The sequence below is a fragment of the Thunnus albacares genome, chromosome 7, assembly GCF_914725855.1.
Source record: "Thunnus albacares chromosome 7, fThuAlb1.1, whole genome shotgun sequence".
Lineage (NCBI taxonomy): Eukaryota > Metazoa > Chordata > Actinopteri > Scombriformes > Scombridae > Thunnus > Thunnus albacares.
The window spans coordinates 29,104,977-29,120,382 of NC_058112.1; the positions used below are offsets into that span (position 1 = coordinate 29,104,977).

At 37.2% G+C, this 15,406-nt stretch overlaps 1 protein-coding gene across 1 annotated transcript in view; it reads left to right on the plus strand.

Annotated features, from left to right (window-relative positions):
- The window catches only part of tmtc3 (transmembrane O-mannosyltransferase targeting cadherins 3), a 30,497-nt gene that overhangs the window by 5,515 nt on the left and 9,576 nt on the right, over positions 1-15,406 (plus strand). The window contains exons 5-10 of the mRNA XM_044357519.1: positions 3,158-3,273; positions 3,579-3,751; positions 10,776-11,028; positions 14,146-14,294; positions 14,672-14,792; positions 15,009-15,120. Coding sequence (XP_044213454.1) covers positions 3,158-3,273; positions 3,579-3,751; positions 10,776-11,028; positions 14,146-14,294; positions 14,672-14,792; positions 15,009-15,120 — 924 coding nt within the window. The remainder of the gene's footprint in view (positions 1-3,157; positions 3,274-3,578; positions 3,752-10,775; positions 11,029-14,145; positions 14,295-14,671; positions 14,793-15,008; positions 15,121-15,406) is intronic.

The following is a 15,406-nucleotide window of genomic DNA, read 5'->3' on the forward strand; positions in this document are numbered from 1 at the left end:
CTCTGCATCAGTTTTTCCATCCAACAATTTGTTTTTTCCCCATTGATCTGATAAATATTTGGTACTTCTCTGATTGGTTTATAAACATGGAATCTCTTATGGTGTAATTATTGATCCTCTCCAGACATTTTCTAAGACATATAACATATTCTGCCTTTGATAAAAAAAAAAAAAATGACTGATGTGGTTTTTCCATCAATTTCCTTTTTTAAAAATTCCCATAATCACATTTAATCCTTCTACTTGATTGAAAAAATTCAGAATCTGTGAAAAAATGTTGTTCATTTCAAGAGTAAAAACTACTGGATGCAAGATGTCTCCTAGTTCACTGAAGAGTCTCAGTTTATGTGCACTGGAGGCTTCAACTTTCCACACTCGTGGCAGTTGCATTCTGGAGCATGATTGGCTTTCAGACTAGTTGTGATGTCATAAGTCATGTTCACGGGTACACACCTTTAACTCAGATTTAAGGTGATAACAGAGAAACTTTCCCCCCTTCAGCTGATGAATTAATAAACAGCCTTCAAGTGTCAAGCTCTGTACAAACATCGTTCTGCACAGTGAAGCTCAAACATCCAAGTGAAGTAACAATAAACAAAATTTTATTTTACTTTAATAACACAAAATTACATTTACATTGTTGTAATGTTCATTGTTCAACCTGTATATGCTTACATATACAAGTTGCGGTTGGTAATATATATGGCAACATATGCGGTTGGTAATTTGTTGGTGGTTTTCATGTACTGGAGTCATGTTGTGTGTGTGTGTGTGTGTGTGTGTGTGTGTGTGTGTGTGTGTGTGTGTGTGTGTGTGTGTGTGTGTGTGTGTGTGTGTGTGTGTGTGTGTGTTTCTGTAACTGTCTATGCCACTGGTGCTTGCAAAGGCCGTTAAACTTTAAATTAATTCATCTTGTGTATATTTAGTTCTTCCCTTGAAAATTCCAACACCAGCCCAATCAATTATGAATATTTTTGGCCAATACCAAAATATAAAAGAAATCAGATAACAATATTTCAGCTGGTATTCTTTTTTTAACTTAATCATTTTTTATTATTTAACATTAAATTAGGTGTTATATAAAATAATTGTTATTCCTATTGTGACCTGTGACCTGATATGTCCTGAGCAGGACATTTTACAGTCGAAAAATAAATTTCTTAGTGCTATCAGGTGGATACTGTATAGCGATATTGTTTCTGAATGATCTCAAAATTCAATATTTTTGAATCTTTGAATGACCTGAAGGCTGAACCAGCTCTTCCATCCTTGAAGTCCGTGTAAAGCAATAGTAAATGTGTTCTGAGTTTGTCACATCACAGAAAAATGTATAATTAACCACTCAGCCGAATTTGAATGATGATAAAAATTGCCAAGTATATAAAATTAGTTTTCAAAATCGTGTAAGAATAAGCAGCATTCTCTGCTCTGAAACGCCGGAGAGGTGTCCGTTGAAGGTGTTGACAGCACAGGCTGACTGAACAGCCTCTGAATTATCAGTGCTCATGCCAAACTCCTGTATGGAAATACACAATTTAAAATAGGCCTTGTTTGTAGGTGTGAGGCAAGCAACATGGATGATATTTTAAAAATAAAGTAAGGTCAGGAGCCACTGTGTAATTCAGCACATATCTTGTAGGTAAATGTGGACTTGTTTCAGTAAAAATGTAACTTGAATGATTAGTTATCAAGCGATCCATCACCAATCATCATTATGTTAAAGTGTCTTTTTTAAACAGAGTTTAATGCGCTTAACGTTCCTCAGTTCTCTGCTGGAAAGTCCTTGGCGACTTCATTGTGGCATCAAAAGCCTCTCATGGCATGCTTTTTGGTGTTTGCTGCCCAGCAAATGCTCTCCCTCTGGCTGGGGACCTCCCAGCCATAAGCCGGCGCTGAAGCCGAAGTCGTGGACAGCGGCCAGTGTCGGCCACTGCCGGCGCCACGTCAGTTGACTCTACCCGCCCTCCCAGCCACACAGCCGGTGCTGAAGCCTAAGCCTCTGGTGGCTCCACCCGTCAACAGACGCTTCAGCAGGGTTTAAAATAACTCCTTGAGCGCTAATGTTGACAGAAAATGGCTCTATTCACCAGTAACAGCGGATTATCTGAAGTGAATCCCAGTTGTCTCTGATGAAAGTTTGAAAAAATCCTGAATACAGAAATGGTGAAAAACAGTTTAACACTATAACTTCACAATTCAGTACTACATAGTTCACAGTCTTTTCACATGTTTTCAGCAATTATTATTTTCTAACATATATAATGTATTCAAAAAGAAATCCTTTACATGGACTTTAATGAGATTGTCTAGGCTCATGGAGACCAAAACTAATGGTCTATTCAAGTAGTTCTCATTAACTCACAAAGTAAAATGGTTTATAACCAGAATTTAACTGTCCAACAACACAAATAAAAACAATTTGCTTGTTGAATTTATTCAAAACCCCCATTTATTTCCTAGTATAACATGCTGCTCTTCCGTGGTGCGATATCCTTACCTTGCCAGTGTGCAATACCTCCTTCCAACTGCTGATCCAGTACTTCATTAGACACTGAAAATAATTGTTGGAGTGCTGTTGTAAATAATGTAATATCTCTCAGACCTCACTACTCTTTTTTTTCATTTTTCTAACTTAAAATTATTGTAAAATTCTTTCTTTTTTTAACCCGACTGAGTGAACCTCACAAGAATTCCAATGTGCATGTACCTTGTGTATGTGCAAATGGCAATAAAGTCTCTGTTTACAGAATGAGTCGTAATGTTTCACTTAAACACATGATGGATTGGCTTATAGAAGATTAATCCATATAAATCCCATTTCCTTGTAATGTTCTGTGATGAGTAACATCCAGCCTTCTAACAAGAGCAAACACTGGAGCTAATGCCTGACTTTCAGTATTTTTACCCTGTAATGGCTTCTTACATTGGTCTAGTTTAAATGATGTTTTACCGGTGATCAATGACCACCTGAGTGCAAATACTTGGTCACATGGTATTTCCCAGCTTTACCAGTGTGTCATCCAAATTTAGGCAAAAGTAAAGGGTTTGGTCATTTGACTTAGGAAAATTCACCCAATTTGTAAGTAATGGATAAGCCAAGTCAAAGGCTGTGTAGAGGCTGTCTGTTATTTATGTATATTCTTTTTTTTTTTTTCAGTTTGGGCTCCCATCGCTCTGACAGTCATTCTAGTGGCTGCAGCAACACTGTGTAAGGAACAGGGAATCACTGTCGTCGGCATCTGCTGCATCCATGAGGTTTTTGTTGCACAAGGGGTAAGGCACCTAAACTTTGCATTTTCACATCGCAATTTGTTCCTGTGATGTTTCAGGTATCTGCCTGGCTTTTTGCTTTAGAGTTTGTCTTAAACATAAGTTGAAGAGTAGGATGCATCTGATAACGTTTTGGGATGTGCATACACTGCTGGGATTTATTTATTGTTAAAAAAACAAAAAAACAAACATAAATCACTGAAATAGTCTTAACAGATGTAGAAAATGAGTGGACTTTGGATCAAGAATGAGTGAGTATGCAGTATTGTGACCTTTCATTTCTGTCTTTCTCTGCTGTTGCTACTCAGTTTACCTTGCCAATGCTGTTGGACACACTGCGGCAAGTCATGCAGGGTAAAGACGGTTTCCCCTACGCCGTCCTTCAAACGCTGCTGAAACTCATTGTCCTCGTCATCAGCACCCTGCTGCTTGTCATCATCAGGGTCCAAGTCATTCAGTCCCAGCTTCCTGTCTTTACCAGGTAGGTGGTTTTATTCATCAGTGCCAACAAAATGCTGCTAAAAATGTATTTCAGTCTTACGACCTTAAACTATTTCTCCGTTTGTCGATTACATAGGGTTTTTACTAGTATATCTAGAATTTATTTTACAGATCAAATATATGAAAACCTTTTTTTAAGCAATTGTTGTTGCTCTGAACAGTGTGATAGGATTATTTTGTTTATTTCAGTTTGTTTTTAGTGTGTTGCAATTAAATCTTTAAGTTGGGTTTTAAATAAATTGTAGCTCCACAGCAGCTGCATCTTATCTGCGCAAAAGGAAAAGACATTTGTAGATGCTAAAGGGCAGTGGAATACAAAGTCATTTGAATGTAAATGGATTATGCGATTATGTAAACACATTATACTAGTCTGGTTCTTTAATTTATTTCAGATTATGTAATGGTTTACATAATGCCTTTATTTATTAGATTAAAGAAGAAAATCTTCCCATGGATTCTTACTTCCTGCAGCTGATGGATGTTGCAGCACAGTGCTCTGCATGACTATGAATTATACTGAAATGCATCTGCGTGGTAGTTGCTGCTATTAAAAGTAACTGAAATAAGTGTTGCTCTAATTCCTTAATCTCAGATGTTAAAAGCAACCAGTTGTGAAGGGTTCAAAGGTCAAAGCCACAGCAACCTGAAAAACCTCTGTAAAATATTCCCTGTAATCCTCTTAAATGACAGTAAATTTAAAAGGAAAGAAGAGAAAAACTAGTGTGTGTTTATCTTTTTGTCCTTCAAATGCTTTCCACTAAGTCATGACCATCCTTGATATACTGTGCCCCCTAGTTAATAATTCAGAAGGAGAAATTCAGTATTTAGATTTAGATGACGTACATGACCAGTGAAAACACTATGCAAAGTTATCCAAGAGGGCACAGGGCTAAATGTGAATATGTCTATTGGATTAAGTATTTATTGAGTCTAAACTAGTTGGACATTGTCTATAGAGGATTCCACACAGATTGAACATAATGGCATTTGATCTCGAAGATAAAATTCCAGACAAGTGGCCAAGATTTACTAATCCTCTAGCCATAATCTTAAAGCTGTCTCCGGATTGTCTGAGGGAATTTCTTTGATCAAAAGACAAGATAACAATACATCACATTTAGATCATCAACATCCTGGATGTGATTAGTTTCCAAAGAAATGGTCCTCCAGAACAAGTTTAGACTACCTACTGAATAAGAACAGGTCACAAACAGATCCGGGCTATGAGTACTCACCTTGAACACCTAAGATAGATAGATGATGAGTTAAGGATGTTGGGATGCCAGTAGTAGCTATTTTGTCAAAATATAATCATGAATGCGGGACTGTCTTCATTCACATTTTAGGGTGCTTTCTTTTTTTCCCCAAAATGTTATCACTGGGAGAGCTATCACTAGATGGGTTATAGTTCTATACTGTATATTTTATTTTATCTCAAAATTTAAATTCTCCCCCACCATCCCAAACCCCACCCGCTACATCTGTTACACGTGTCATCTGTTCAAAGAATGAACAAGAAATAAAACAAATGAATAGATCCAATAACATTATGTCAAAGTACTGAGGCTACTTATACTAACTAAAATGAGGGTAAATACAATCAAAAACATCAAGAAGTAGATTTAAGGTAAACAAGCAAAGAAGTCATGGAAAGAGGTAGGCTAATCGATCTTAGTGAGTTGGGCAAATTATTCCAGTCTGATGGTGCTTTAAGCTTAAAAGCATGTCTCCCAATTTCTTTAATGATTCTAGGCACAATAAAAAAGGTTGTTGAGTGTGTCTTAGTGAATATGATGATCTGAATGGAACTAAGAGCTGTTTCAGGTATAAAGGATCATTTAAAGTAAATACATTTGAAAACAAAGAGCAACCAATGAAAATGTCTCCTAGAGTGAAGTGGTAGCCAGTTCAGTGTGTCGTACATAAAACAATGATGTGTTCAGTAAGGACACCTCAGGACAAATCTACAAATATCATTGTAGACTACATTTAAAGGAAAGGATGTAGATGAGTTTTAGACGTATTCTGGTATATAATATCACCATAATCAATAATGGGAAATAAAAGCTGTTGGACAAGTCATTTTCTTGCTTGGAGAGTAAAACAATTTACAAACTAGCATTTATTTTATTTCTAATAAAATCAATATGAGGCCTAAAAGAAAATTCAGAATCAATCCAGAGTCCCAAGTATTTAAATTTATCTAATTTAATGGAGTGTAGACCATTAGTAAAATTCATAGCCAACTCAGCAGGTGAATGATTAGAATTATAACTAGTACCAAACAACATGCTACAAGACTTCTGCTTGTTTAATATGAGATTGTTATTTAAAAACCATTTTTGAACAAAAGAAAATTATGATTGCAGAGAGCTTTGAATTTTACTTATGTCAGAATCAGATGTGTATATAACTGTGTCATCTGCATATAATTGAACAAAACAATTAGAACAAATTTTTTGAAGATCATTAATAAATTATATAAATATATAAGAGAAAAGTAAAGGTCCTAAGATCAATCCCTGCGGTACACCCTTTTGAACAGTTAAATAATCTGATTGATTGAACTACAAACAAAGAAAGCAGAACGATTGAAAACTTCAGAGATAATAGCAGGGTCGTGGACAACTTCATCATCATAAACACAAATCTACACAACAGAGCCTTTACTGGGACTAAAGATACTTCTCATCCTGTTCCAGAACTTTTTAGGGTTATGAAAATCTTGAGAAGACTATCTCCAATAGTTGGACTTAGCATTCCTGGTTTTAGTCTTACAGAAATTTCTTAAGTTTTGTATGCTTCCCGGTCAGCTGTATCCCTAGGTATTCAATATTTTGCCCAGGCCTTATCTCTAGGTTTAAAAAGACTCATCAAATCTGAACCAATCCATGGTACATGTCTACCTTTGACTTTGTTTTCCATTGATTTCCTAGGAGCATGTTTATCAACAACTTTAATAAATTAATTCAAATGAAAATACCATTCATCTTCAACATTAACTATCAACTGAAACTTATCCTAGTCTATTTCCATAAGATCTTGAATAAAATGATCGATATTTATGTTTTTACACTGCCGTATACTTATATATTGTGGAGGAAGACAGGAGATTTTAATCTGCCAAACACAAAAAATAACAGAATGGTCACTAAAACAATCAGAAAGCACCCCTGACTTAATAATCCTATTAGGGTGAGAAACAAATATCAAATCTAACAGAGATGATGAGGTTTCAGTAACTGCTATCGAATAAGTTTTTATCATTTGAAGAAGAATGATCAATCCAACCTACAAAAAGTCCTTAAATAATCAAGTAAGACAGATAATTAAGAGAGCCAATTGTAGACATTATACATTTAGTGGATTCAGAGGGTGCAGTTGGAGGTCTATAGAGATTTCCTATAGCCAAATGTTTATTGTGATGAAAACTATCGTAACAAAAAGACACTCACAATACTCAGGGTCAACTTGAGGAATAACAAATAGTAACATCAATCTAGAAGTGACATATGTTGCCACACCTCCCCCTCAACTGCCCCTATCTATTCTAATCAAAACATAGTCCTCAATTTGGATTTCATCATCAGAAAAACTACTGTTTAACAAAGTTTCAGAAAGAGTGATACCATTAGGTCTATGATGAGAAACCCAAGCTCTCAGAAGGTCAATTTTTGGGAAAACACTCCTAATGTTTAGATGAATAACTCTTAAACCTTTTGCAGTATTAATGCTGTAAAAAAAAATTTTTTAAAAGTATGACAATTGCATACATACATAGCAAGTCAAATAAGAGATGGATGACAAAAGGAGAGAACCACACCATAGCAGAAAGCACACATGTGCGCACGCACCGACATAAACGAAGCGGTGACAAGACAGTGAAATAAAGATAAATTGTCGACCTATAATATTGAGTCCTCTTACTCCACTCCATCTGTGCAGAGTTTTAACTCTTAATTAAGGAGGAAAAAAAACTTTCTGCTTCTTTAAATAAACCCCTGAGTTTACCATCCTATGGCTCAGTGTAGTAAATCATATATATATTACCGAGATGCATTCCTTGGTATTGGAAAACGATGGGGAATAACTAAAGAAAGAAAAATAAATAAATAAACGGTAGTAAGTCCAGATGGGAGTACTATTCTCAGAAACTGAAATGAAAATTTCATTCAAAAGAAGTCTGTTCATGACGTAAGTTGCTGGCATGATTTACCCAGAACTGATAATGAACCAGAAACAATAACGGAGTATGTTTTGTCCTTGAAAGTTACTGGCAGCTTGGCAGGATGAATGCCATGTCTCAGGTTGGCTGAGGGTAGTGCCCTGATGTTTTTGAACTTTGCCTGTTGTTTCCACTGATCCGTGGTCATATCCGGGTAGATGCGGATTCCTCGGTAATTTAGTTTACTCCACATCGCTCCTACCAGACACCAGATGGTGCATCTCACCTCGAAGCTGTATAGCCAGGTGATCATATACCACCATTGTGGTGGGCTATGCTCACTAGCCGGAGCGCTCCCAGTTTCTCTACCCCAAACAGTTCATACAAAAGTTTGGTAACAAAGGCAGTTGGTTTACCTGCCTCTATTCCTTGTTGTAAACCAATGATGCGCAAATTAAATTTCCTGCTGTGATTTTCGAGTTCTCTTTTAATTCTTCAATCTGGGCAAGCGGGGCCTTGTATTTCTTTTCCAATACAGATGTGTGTTCTTCCATGATATTTGGAAGAACGCATATTCTTTTTGATACTTGAAGTTTCCAAATCTTCCACTTTTGAGGTGCATGCTTTTATTGTAAGGTTCAGCTCACTCAATTCCTCTTGCAACAGCATCAGTTTGTTGTTCAGATTTCCTCCCGCACAGTGTCTCTGATCATTTTCCCAAGCAGTCCATTGTTCCTCTGCAGAGCTTACACAGTGTAAGAATGACCAGAGATTGTTGTTTTCGGGACAAAATTGAGTTTGAGGGGATCTGAAATTTAATCTTTAAGCTTAATTGTTTGAGGAAGCGGCATGGTTAGCATTCAGTATTCTCACAGCTTGCTACCAGAAGTTATGTGTTCATTGATCATGAATGATATAACATTATTACAGTTGCTTTTATTGTGAAATTAATTTTCAACCTGATAGTAACAGGGCTTAAGGATTTCAATGTCGGTCAATTGGTCGACATTTAACGGGCAGATTGCTGTGTCATTTACTACACGCATACATTCATGTTCCCTAGAAGATATCCCCTTTCCATTTTGGACCATCTATGAACTTTCCTCCATCAAAATGCAAACTTTACACACAAGGTATCTCATTACTTGATGGGAAGATTTCCATGAGATTTGCTAGGCGCATTCATATTCCTAAAGCCTTTTTTATTTTGGCGACCATGGCCTTTCATTTAGCATTAGCATAGAGAAAGACTGTACTGGTTTAGCTCTACTGCCTGTAGAACTCTTAAAAACCTAAAAGTTGTGAGATTACATCTCCACACCAGTGTTTTGTGTGTTTTGGGATTATGGTTGTTATGGGGAGCTTTAACACGACGGCAGAGAGTGATGAGGGTATCCTATGCCAGATTAAAGGGTAAAAAAATGTAAACAGTTAGATACATCAGTCTGACGCCCTGAACATAAACATCCATAAATACACAATATACACTCTACTTATTATATTCTATCATACTCTGTTTCGCTGTCTCTCCTCACTGTTACCTTCCAGAACTATTAAATATTGAGTATGATATAAATGTATATTATATTTAGGTACTGTTTATAGAGATCTACATAGGTAGATGAGATCTAAATAGTGCAGTTCAAGCTGTGCAAAACAAAAGTCATTAGATGTAATATATTTGATAGTAGGCCTACATGCTCTTCCTACCTAAGCCATCTCTTAATTGAGTTGTATTGGGTCATCTTTAATCAAATTCTGGGCCTCAATACATTATACTACCATGTAATATTCTCTATATACATAAAGAGAATATTACATGGCATGTCATTGGTTAGGTATGGCACTTTACCTTTATTTTAAAAACCAAAGTAGGTCAGCTTTTCCTCTCTCACACAGCTGATATTTTTTCCACATAACCACATTACAGTTGTTCTTTGTAAAAAGCCATTCTGGATGGTTTGGAGGAGTCAACTGTGCATGATTATATTAAAGGCATATAAAGGTGAAAATCCTAAATCTAATCTTTACATACTGACTCGTCCTCTCCTGACACTGTGTGTTTAAGCTCTATTTTATCTCCGCGAACCTAGACTGATGACTGACTGGATCAAATCGATGTATTCTTATAGTTTCACTCACTTTACATGACATGTTGTTGACTAAGGTCCCCTTTCAAATACATTGCACAGACCAGATGTGTGTCCCTGTATGTACTCTTATGTGATCTACTAGGAAACAGTGGAAAAAAATTTTCAGGTCAGCAGGAACGCAAAGAAAATAGGAGGGAGGCTCATTTTATAGTGTGATTATTATAACAGTCTTTGATAGTGTGGACTGCTTAGTTCATTTTAATTAATTGTTTAGATGCAGCTTTATTTAAATTTAATCACTTTTCTAACATTTTTTTTCTGCACCCTTAGCCTAGTTTCCTCATAAATTTTATATAAATAAACAATTTTACACTTTTTTTGCTTGACCCTGCTTGTTTTAAGCAAATGTCACAAGAACTATGTTATTAATGAAAAACTGAATATAAGAACAAAAGGTGGGAACCTGCACTCACATTCCAGTAATAAAATTAGTCACTAGCAAATAATAAGTTGATGGACACATATTTTTGCGGGTTGGTTAGGTGCAGGTATTAAAAAATAACAGATATGACAGATACTGTCATATACTGTATACTCCGGTGAAATGTCAGGAAGGTATGTAAAGGTATAGGAAAAAAAAAAGGGTGAATGAATAATTTACAACCAGTGAAGCTATTCCACCCATTGTGCCCAAGCTTTACTGGTCAGATTTACTGTTCTCATCTGTGTCCTGTCCTCTCTTGTAGATTTGATAACCCGGCAGCAGTCAGCCCTACTCCCGCTAGACAACTCACATTCAACTATCTGCTTCCTGTGAACGCATGGCTTCTGCTGAATCCCTCTGAGCTGTGCTGTGACTGGACGATGGGCACCATCCCTTTGGTGGAGTCACCTCTCGACCACCGTAACCTAGCGACCCTGGTGTTCTACACTTTTCTGGGCCTGCTAGCTTACCACAGCCTGTGCTACAGACACAGCTCTGCCAAGACCGTCATCATGGTGAGTGAACGATTCAAATGCATTTCGATATATGGTCACAATTTACATATAGTCTCTCTCACTCTCTCTCACACACACACACACACTCTTCAAATACACAAAAACAAAATACAGACATCCAAACAGCGGTGTACTGTAGATCCATTTTAAGTCAACTTAAACAGTCTTTTAACATCAGAACTTATACAATCTACCATACACACACTCATTGCAGCTATTTTCTCGAGAGACAACTTCCCTTGTACGATGCAGATCACCTCTTTGGGGCATTTGGAGGTTTTGTGGTCCTTGATAACCACCAATTTAAAATAAAGCTGTTGTTTGTAGAGATGCACCGATCAATCAGCCACCTATCGAAAAGAGATGATTTTCAGCTGATCAGCCATGACCGGTGACTGGCCCCGATCAGCCTCAAATATCTGTTTTTTTTTTTTTTTTTTTTTTTTTTTTGGCCGGTCAGATTTACACATAGCCACACAATGGTTCATGGTGCATACACAGCAGCACAGACAGTACAGCCCATTGACTGTATATAAACATGGACGTCATGACAGCTCCCCAAAAGTGAAGCTAAAACATCTCAATCACCTCCTGGTGGCTGGCTGCAGTATAGGGACGGCTGAGGGGGGCGTGTCCCGCAGACCATCATCCAGCTTAATCAGGATTGCTCAAAGGCATCTTGAGTTTTAGGCCACACCCACTTACACCAATCAATATGGCTCTTCAGATTTTGGTTAATACTTGCCCCCAGGGTGTGCACACAAAAATTGGCAAGATTCTTTTTACTGGGTTTTCAGGTATATGTTTTCGGCATTTGTGGCGCCCCCTATTGTTCGGGCTCAAAATGCTTTGGTAGCCCTATTCCCAATCACTGAGTTATGTATGTAAGTTATGTACCAAGATTTATAATGATAGTACGGTTAATGAGTTATGGCCAATATTCTCTCAGCTCCGCCCTTTGTGAAGATATTTTGGTTGAGGGTAGCCATGTTTTTTGACCGATTTTGCTCATTTATAATAGAATGTGTGTCTCAGTTCCCCAAAGCAGTATACCAAATTTGGTGTTGATTGAGTAAAAATCCTAAAAAATAGATGTCACATAACTGTTATTAACATTATGCAAATTAATCCAAAAAATCCATCATGGCGAAGTTTTATGGTCCTAAAGGCTTTTTTTGTAGAGCACATTGAGCTGGACTTGTGTGTGTGATTTACGGTGTGAGTTGACATTCTCAACATGTGAAAAGCGAGATTTTTGTGTCTAAAAAGCCATTAACAAAAGTCTGTAAAAGACAAATTTAAGAGTCTAGTGTATCTTTTCCTTCCTTGTCAAAAAAAAAAAAGGGATTCGCAAACAAGGAGCATCCAATCTTTTGTCTTATTGTGGACTACACTCTGAGACTCACATTGGAGGTCTTTCCACTTACAATGGGTGGAATAGCTTCACTGGTTGTAAATTATTCATTCACCCTTTTTTTTTTCCTATACCTTTACATACCTTCCTGACATTTGACCGGGGTATACAGTATATGACAGTATCTGTCATATCTGTTATTTTTTAATACCTGCACCTAACCAACCCGCAAAAATATGTGTCCATCAACTTATTATTTGCTAGTGACTAATTTTATTACTGTAGCGTGAGTGCAGGTTCCCACCTTTTGTTCTTATATTCAGTTTTTCATTAATAACATAATTCTTGTGACATTTGCTTGACCTGCACAGATGAAGAGAGATAAAACACAAGCTCTTACTTTAGCTTTAAAGGAATGAATGAGTAGTGACTGTGGCACGCAGAAACAAATTAGCATCTGTTGTGCAACAGGTCCGTGGCTCTCTTACATGAAGGTCAGTAAACTTCCTCACAGCTTCAGTTTTAGAACAGAGGACCACAAATCAACACACAAAACAAAAATAAACTTTATTATGGCCTTTACGGTGTTTACTCTGGTTTGCTAAGAGCATTTTGGAATATGTTGCATAACATATCATATCACATCAATCTACTTGGCATCATTGCAAGGCTGCCAGCTGTCTCACATGGAGCATGAAGCACATTAAATTGTTTTAGATAACAGTCGTGCAATAGGGCACCTTTCGATTATCGTCATTATTCATTTATCTGCTGATGATTTTCTCTATTAATTGATCGATGGTTTTACTTGTTTAGTCTATAAAATGTCAAACAGTAGTGAAAAATGGTTCCTTGCAATTTCCTAAAGCCAAAGTTAACATCTTCATAGTTCTTTTTTTTTGTCTGACCAACAGTCACCAGCTAATAATAAGAAAACTCCTTAAATTCGCCTTCATACTGGCCGACCCTGCACCATTTTTACAGACATTGTGATGTTACACAATTAGGGATGTTAATGATTAATCATTAATTGCCGTTAAGAATTTAACGGATTAAAAATGTATTGACCGTGTAACCAACAACGTATGTTTTCTGTGCCGTTTCTTTCGGGGCTCACATATATTAACTTTTAAACCACAAGAGGGCGTATTTCACCTTTCCAGTTCAGAAAAACTACCGGCGCAACACAGGAAGAAGCAGTCAGTGAGAAACAAGAAATTGTGAGGCAAGATGAAAAGGGGAAAAACATAGTATAGTATGGGAGCACTACACTGTAAAAGAGGACAATTCCTCAATGTAAATATTGTGACACCGTCTTAAAAGACAGCCCCAGTACATCTCCAACGTTGCGCCACCTGAAACCAAACAAAGTCAGCATAATGCCGTGCCCGCGGGTACTTTCACATAGCATGCCAGAGTTCGGATTCAGAGGCGTGATGTATAACACAACAGCGTCAGTTCCCCTTCATGCCACGCTGGCTGTCCCTTTTTATACACACAGTCAATCTGGATCTGTGACTACCTGTACAACTCAGAGGCTTTGTTTTATGGTCGAAAAGGACATGATGGACACTGAGGGATTTGGTAAGGCACTGATATACATTGAACCAGGCTATCACATCAATTACTAGCCATGTTTAGAAGATTTTTTTATTTGTTTTTATTTTTTTTTTTAATGAATGATTAATCAATTACTGATCGTCAACGTTGATTGTTCAACTATAGGTGCTCATATTGTCTTATTTTTTGTCTCTCTCCTTCAGGCTCTTTCTTTGATCGTCCTGCCTTTTATTCCTGCATCCAACCTCTTCTTCCCCGTGGGCTTTGTTGTGGCAGAGAGAGTGCTTTACGTTCCCAGTATGGGCTTCTGTGTTCTCGTTGCACATGGATTCAAGATTGTTTCACATAAAGGGTGAGCACTCCTTCAAAATGATGTTATTGCCTTTAATTGGTCTGTTACACCAAACAGTCAAAACAAATTACTCACAACCCTGTGCCTCAGGGAAACATGAGTAATAGAACACACACTTTCTATTGTGAACACATTTTTCACTTGAGTTAATTGTTGCTACAATATTATGAGTGGCTTCAATTTAGAGTGATTACAATTTGGCATGGATTTTTTTCCAAAATGAGGTGCAAATCTTATTACTTGTGCAGATTTATCAGTGCACCTTTTTAATACTCACAAAATTATCAGGTTCTGACATGTTAAATTTGAACAATAAGTCTGGTTTATTGCGTTATCCAATCAATATAAGTGGAAACTCTTTAAACTTCCCTTTGTAGACACATGAAGAAGATTTCCTGGTTGGTGATTGGAGTGCTGTTAATTACACATGCAGTGAAAACTTTCAACAGGAATTGGGACTGGGAGTCAGAGTACACTCTGTTTACCTCCGCACTTAAGGTAAGCTGGAAAGACAATTAAATCAGCGTCGCTTTCGTGTTTTGGCTGACCTCGCTGGTGTATCCTGGCCATTTTCCAGTGTCAGAACAAATCGTTAATCACAAGGTGATTAAAAATGTAACTGTCAAAATGTTAAAAGGCGGCACATTCTTTCAACTTACTAGCGACTGCAAAACAAGCTCATTGTCAAGTTTCTTAAATTGTCTGCCCCCTTAGGTCAACAAGAACAACGCCAAATTGTGGAATAATGTTGGCCATGCTCTAGAGAACCAAAACAATTATGCGAAGGCCCTGCGATATTTCCTCCAGGCCACCCGCGTTCAGCCAGGTAAGAAACATAAATCAGTCAGTAAATACCATATTTTGACACTCATGAGTCAAAATGATAAGTTAACCGGGCTAATGAGAACAATGTAAGTAGCGTGCTAAGGTGCTAATGTTTTTCCTTTCACACAATAATGTTTGTTTGTTTTTTGTCTTGTGCTGTTACCACTTGAAGTCTTCTGGATCAGCTTTTTCTAACACAGTTTGTACGATACAGTTCATGTAGTCTAGGTGATCCCAGAGGGGCTGGACAAAATAACAGAAACACCTTGCAACACAATGCTATAAAA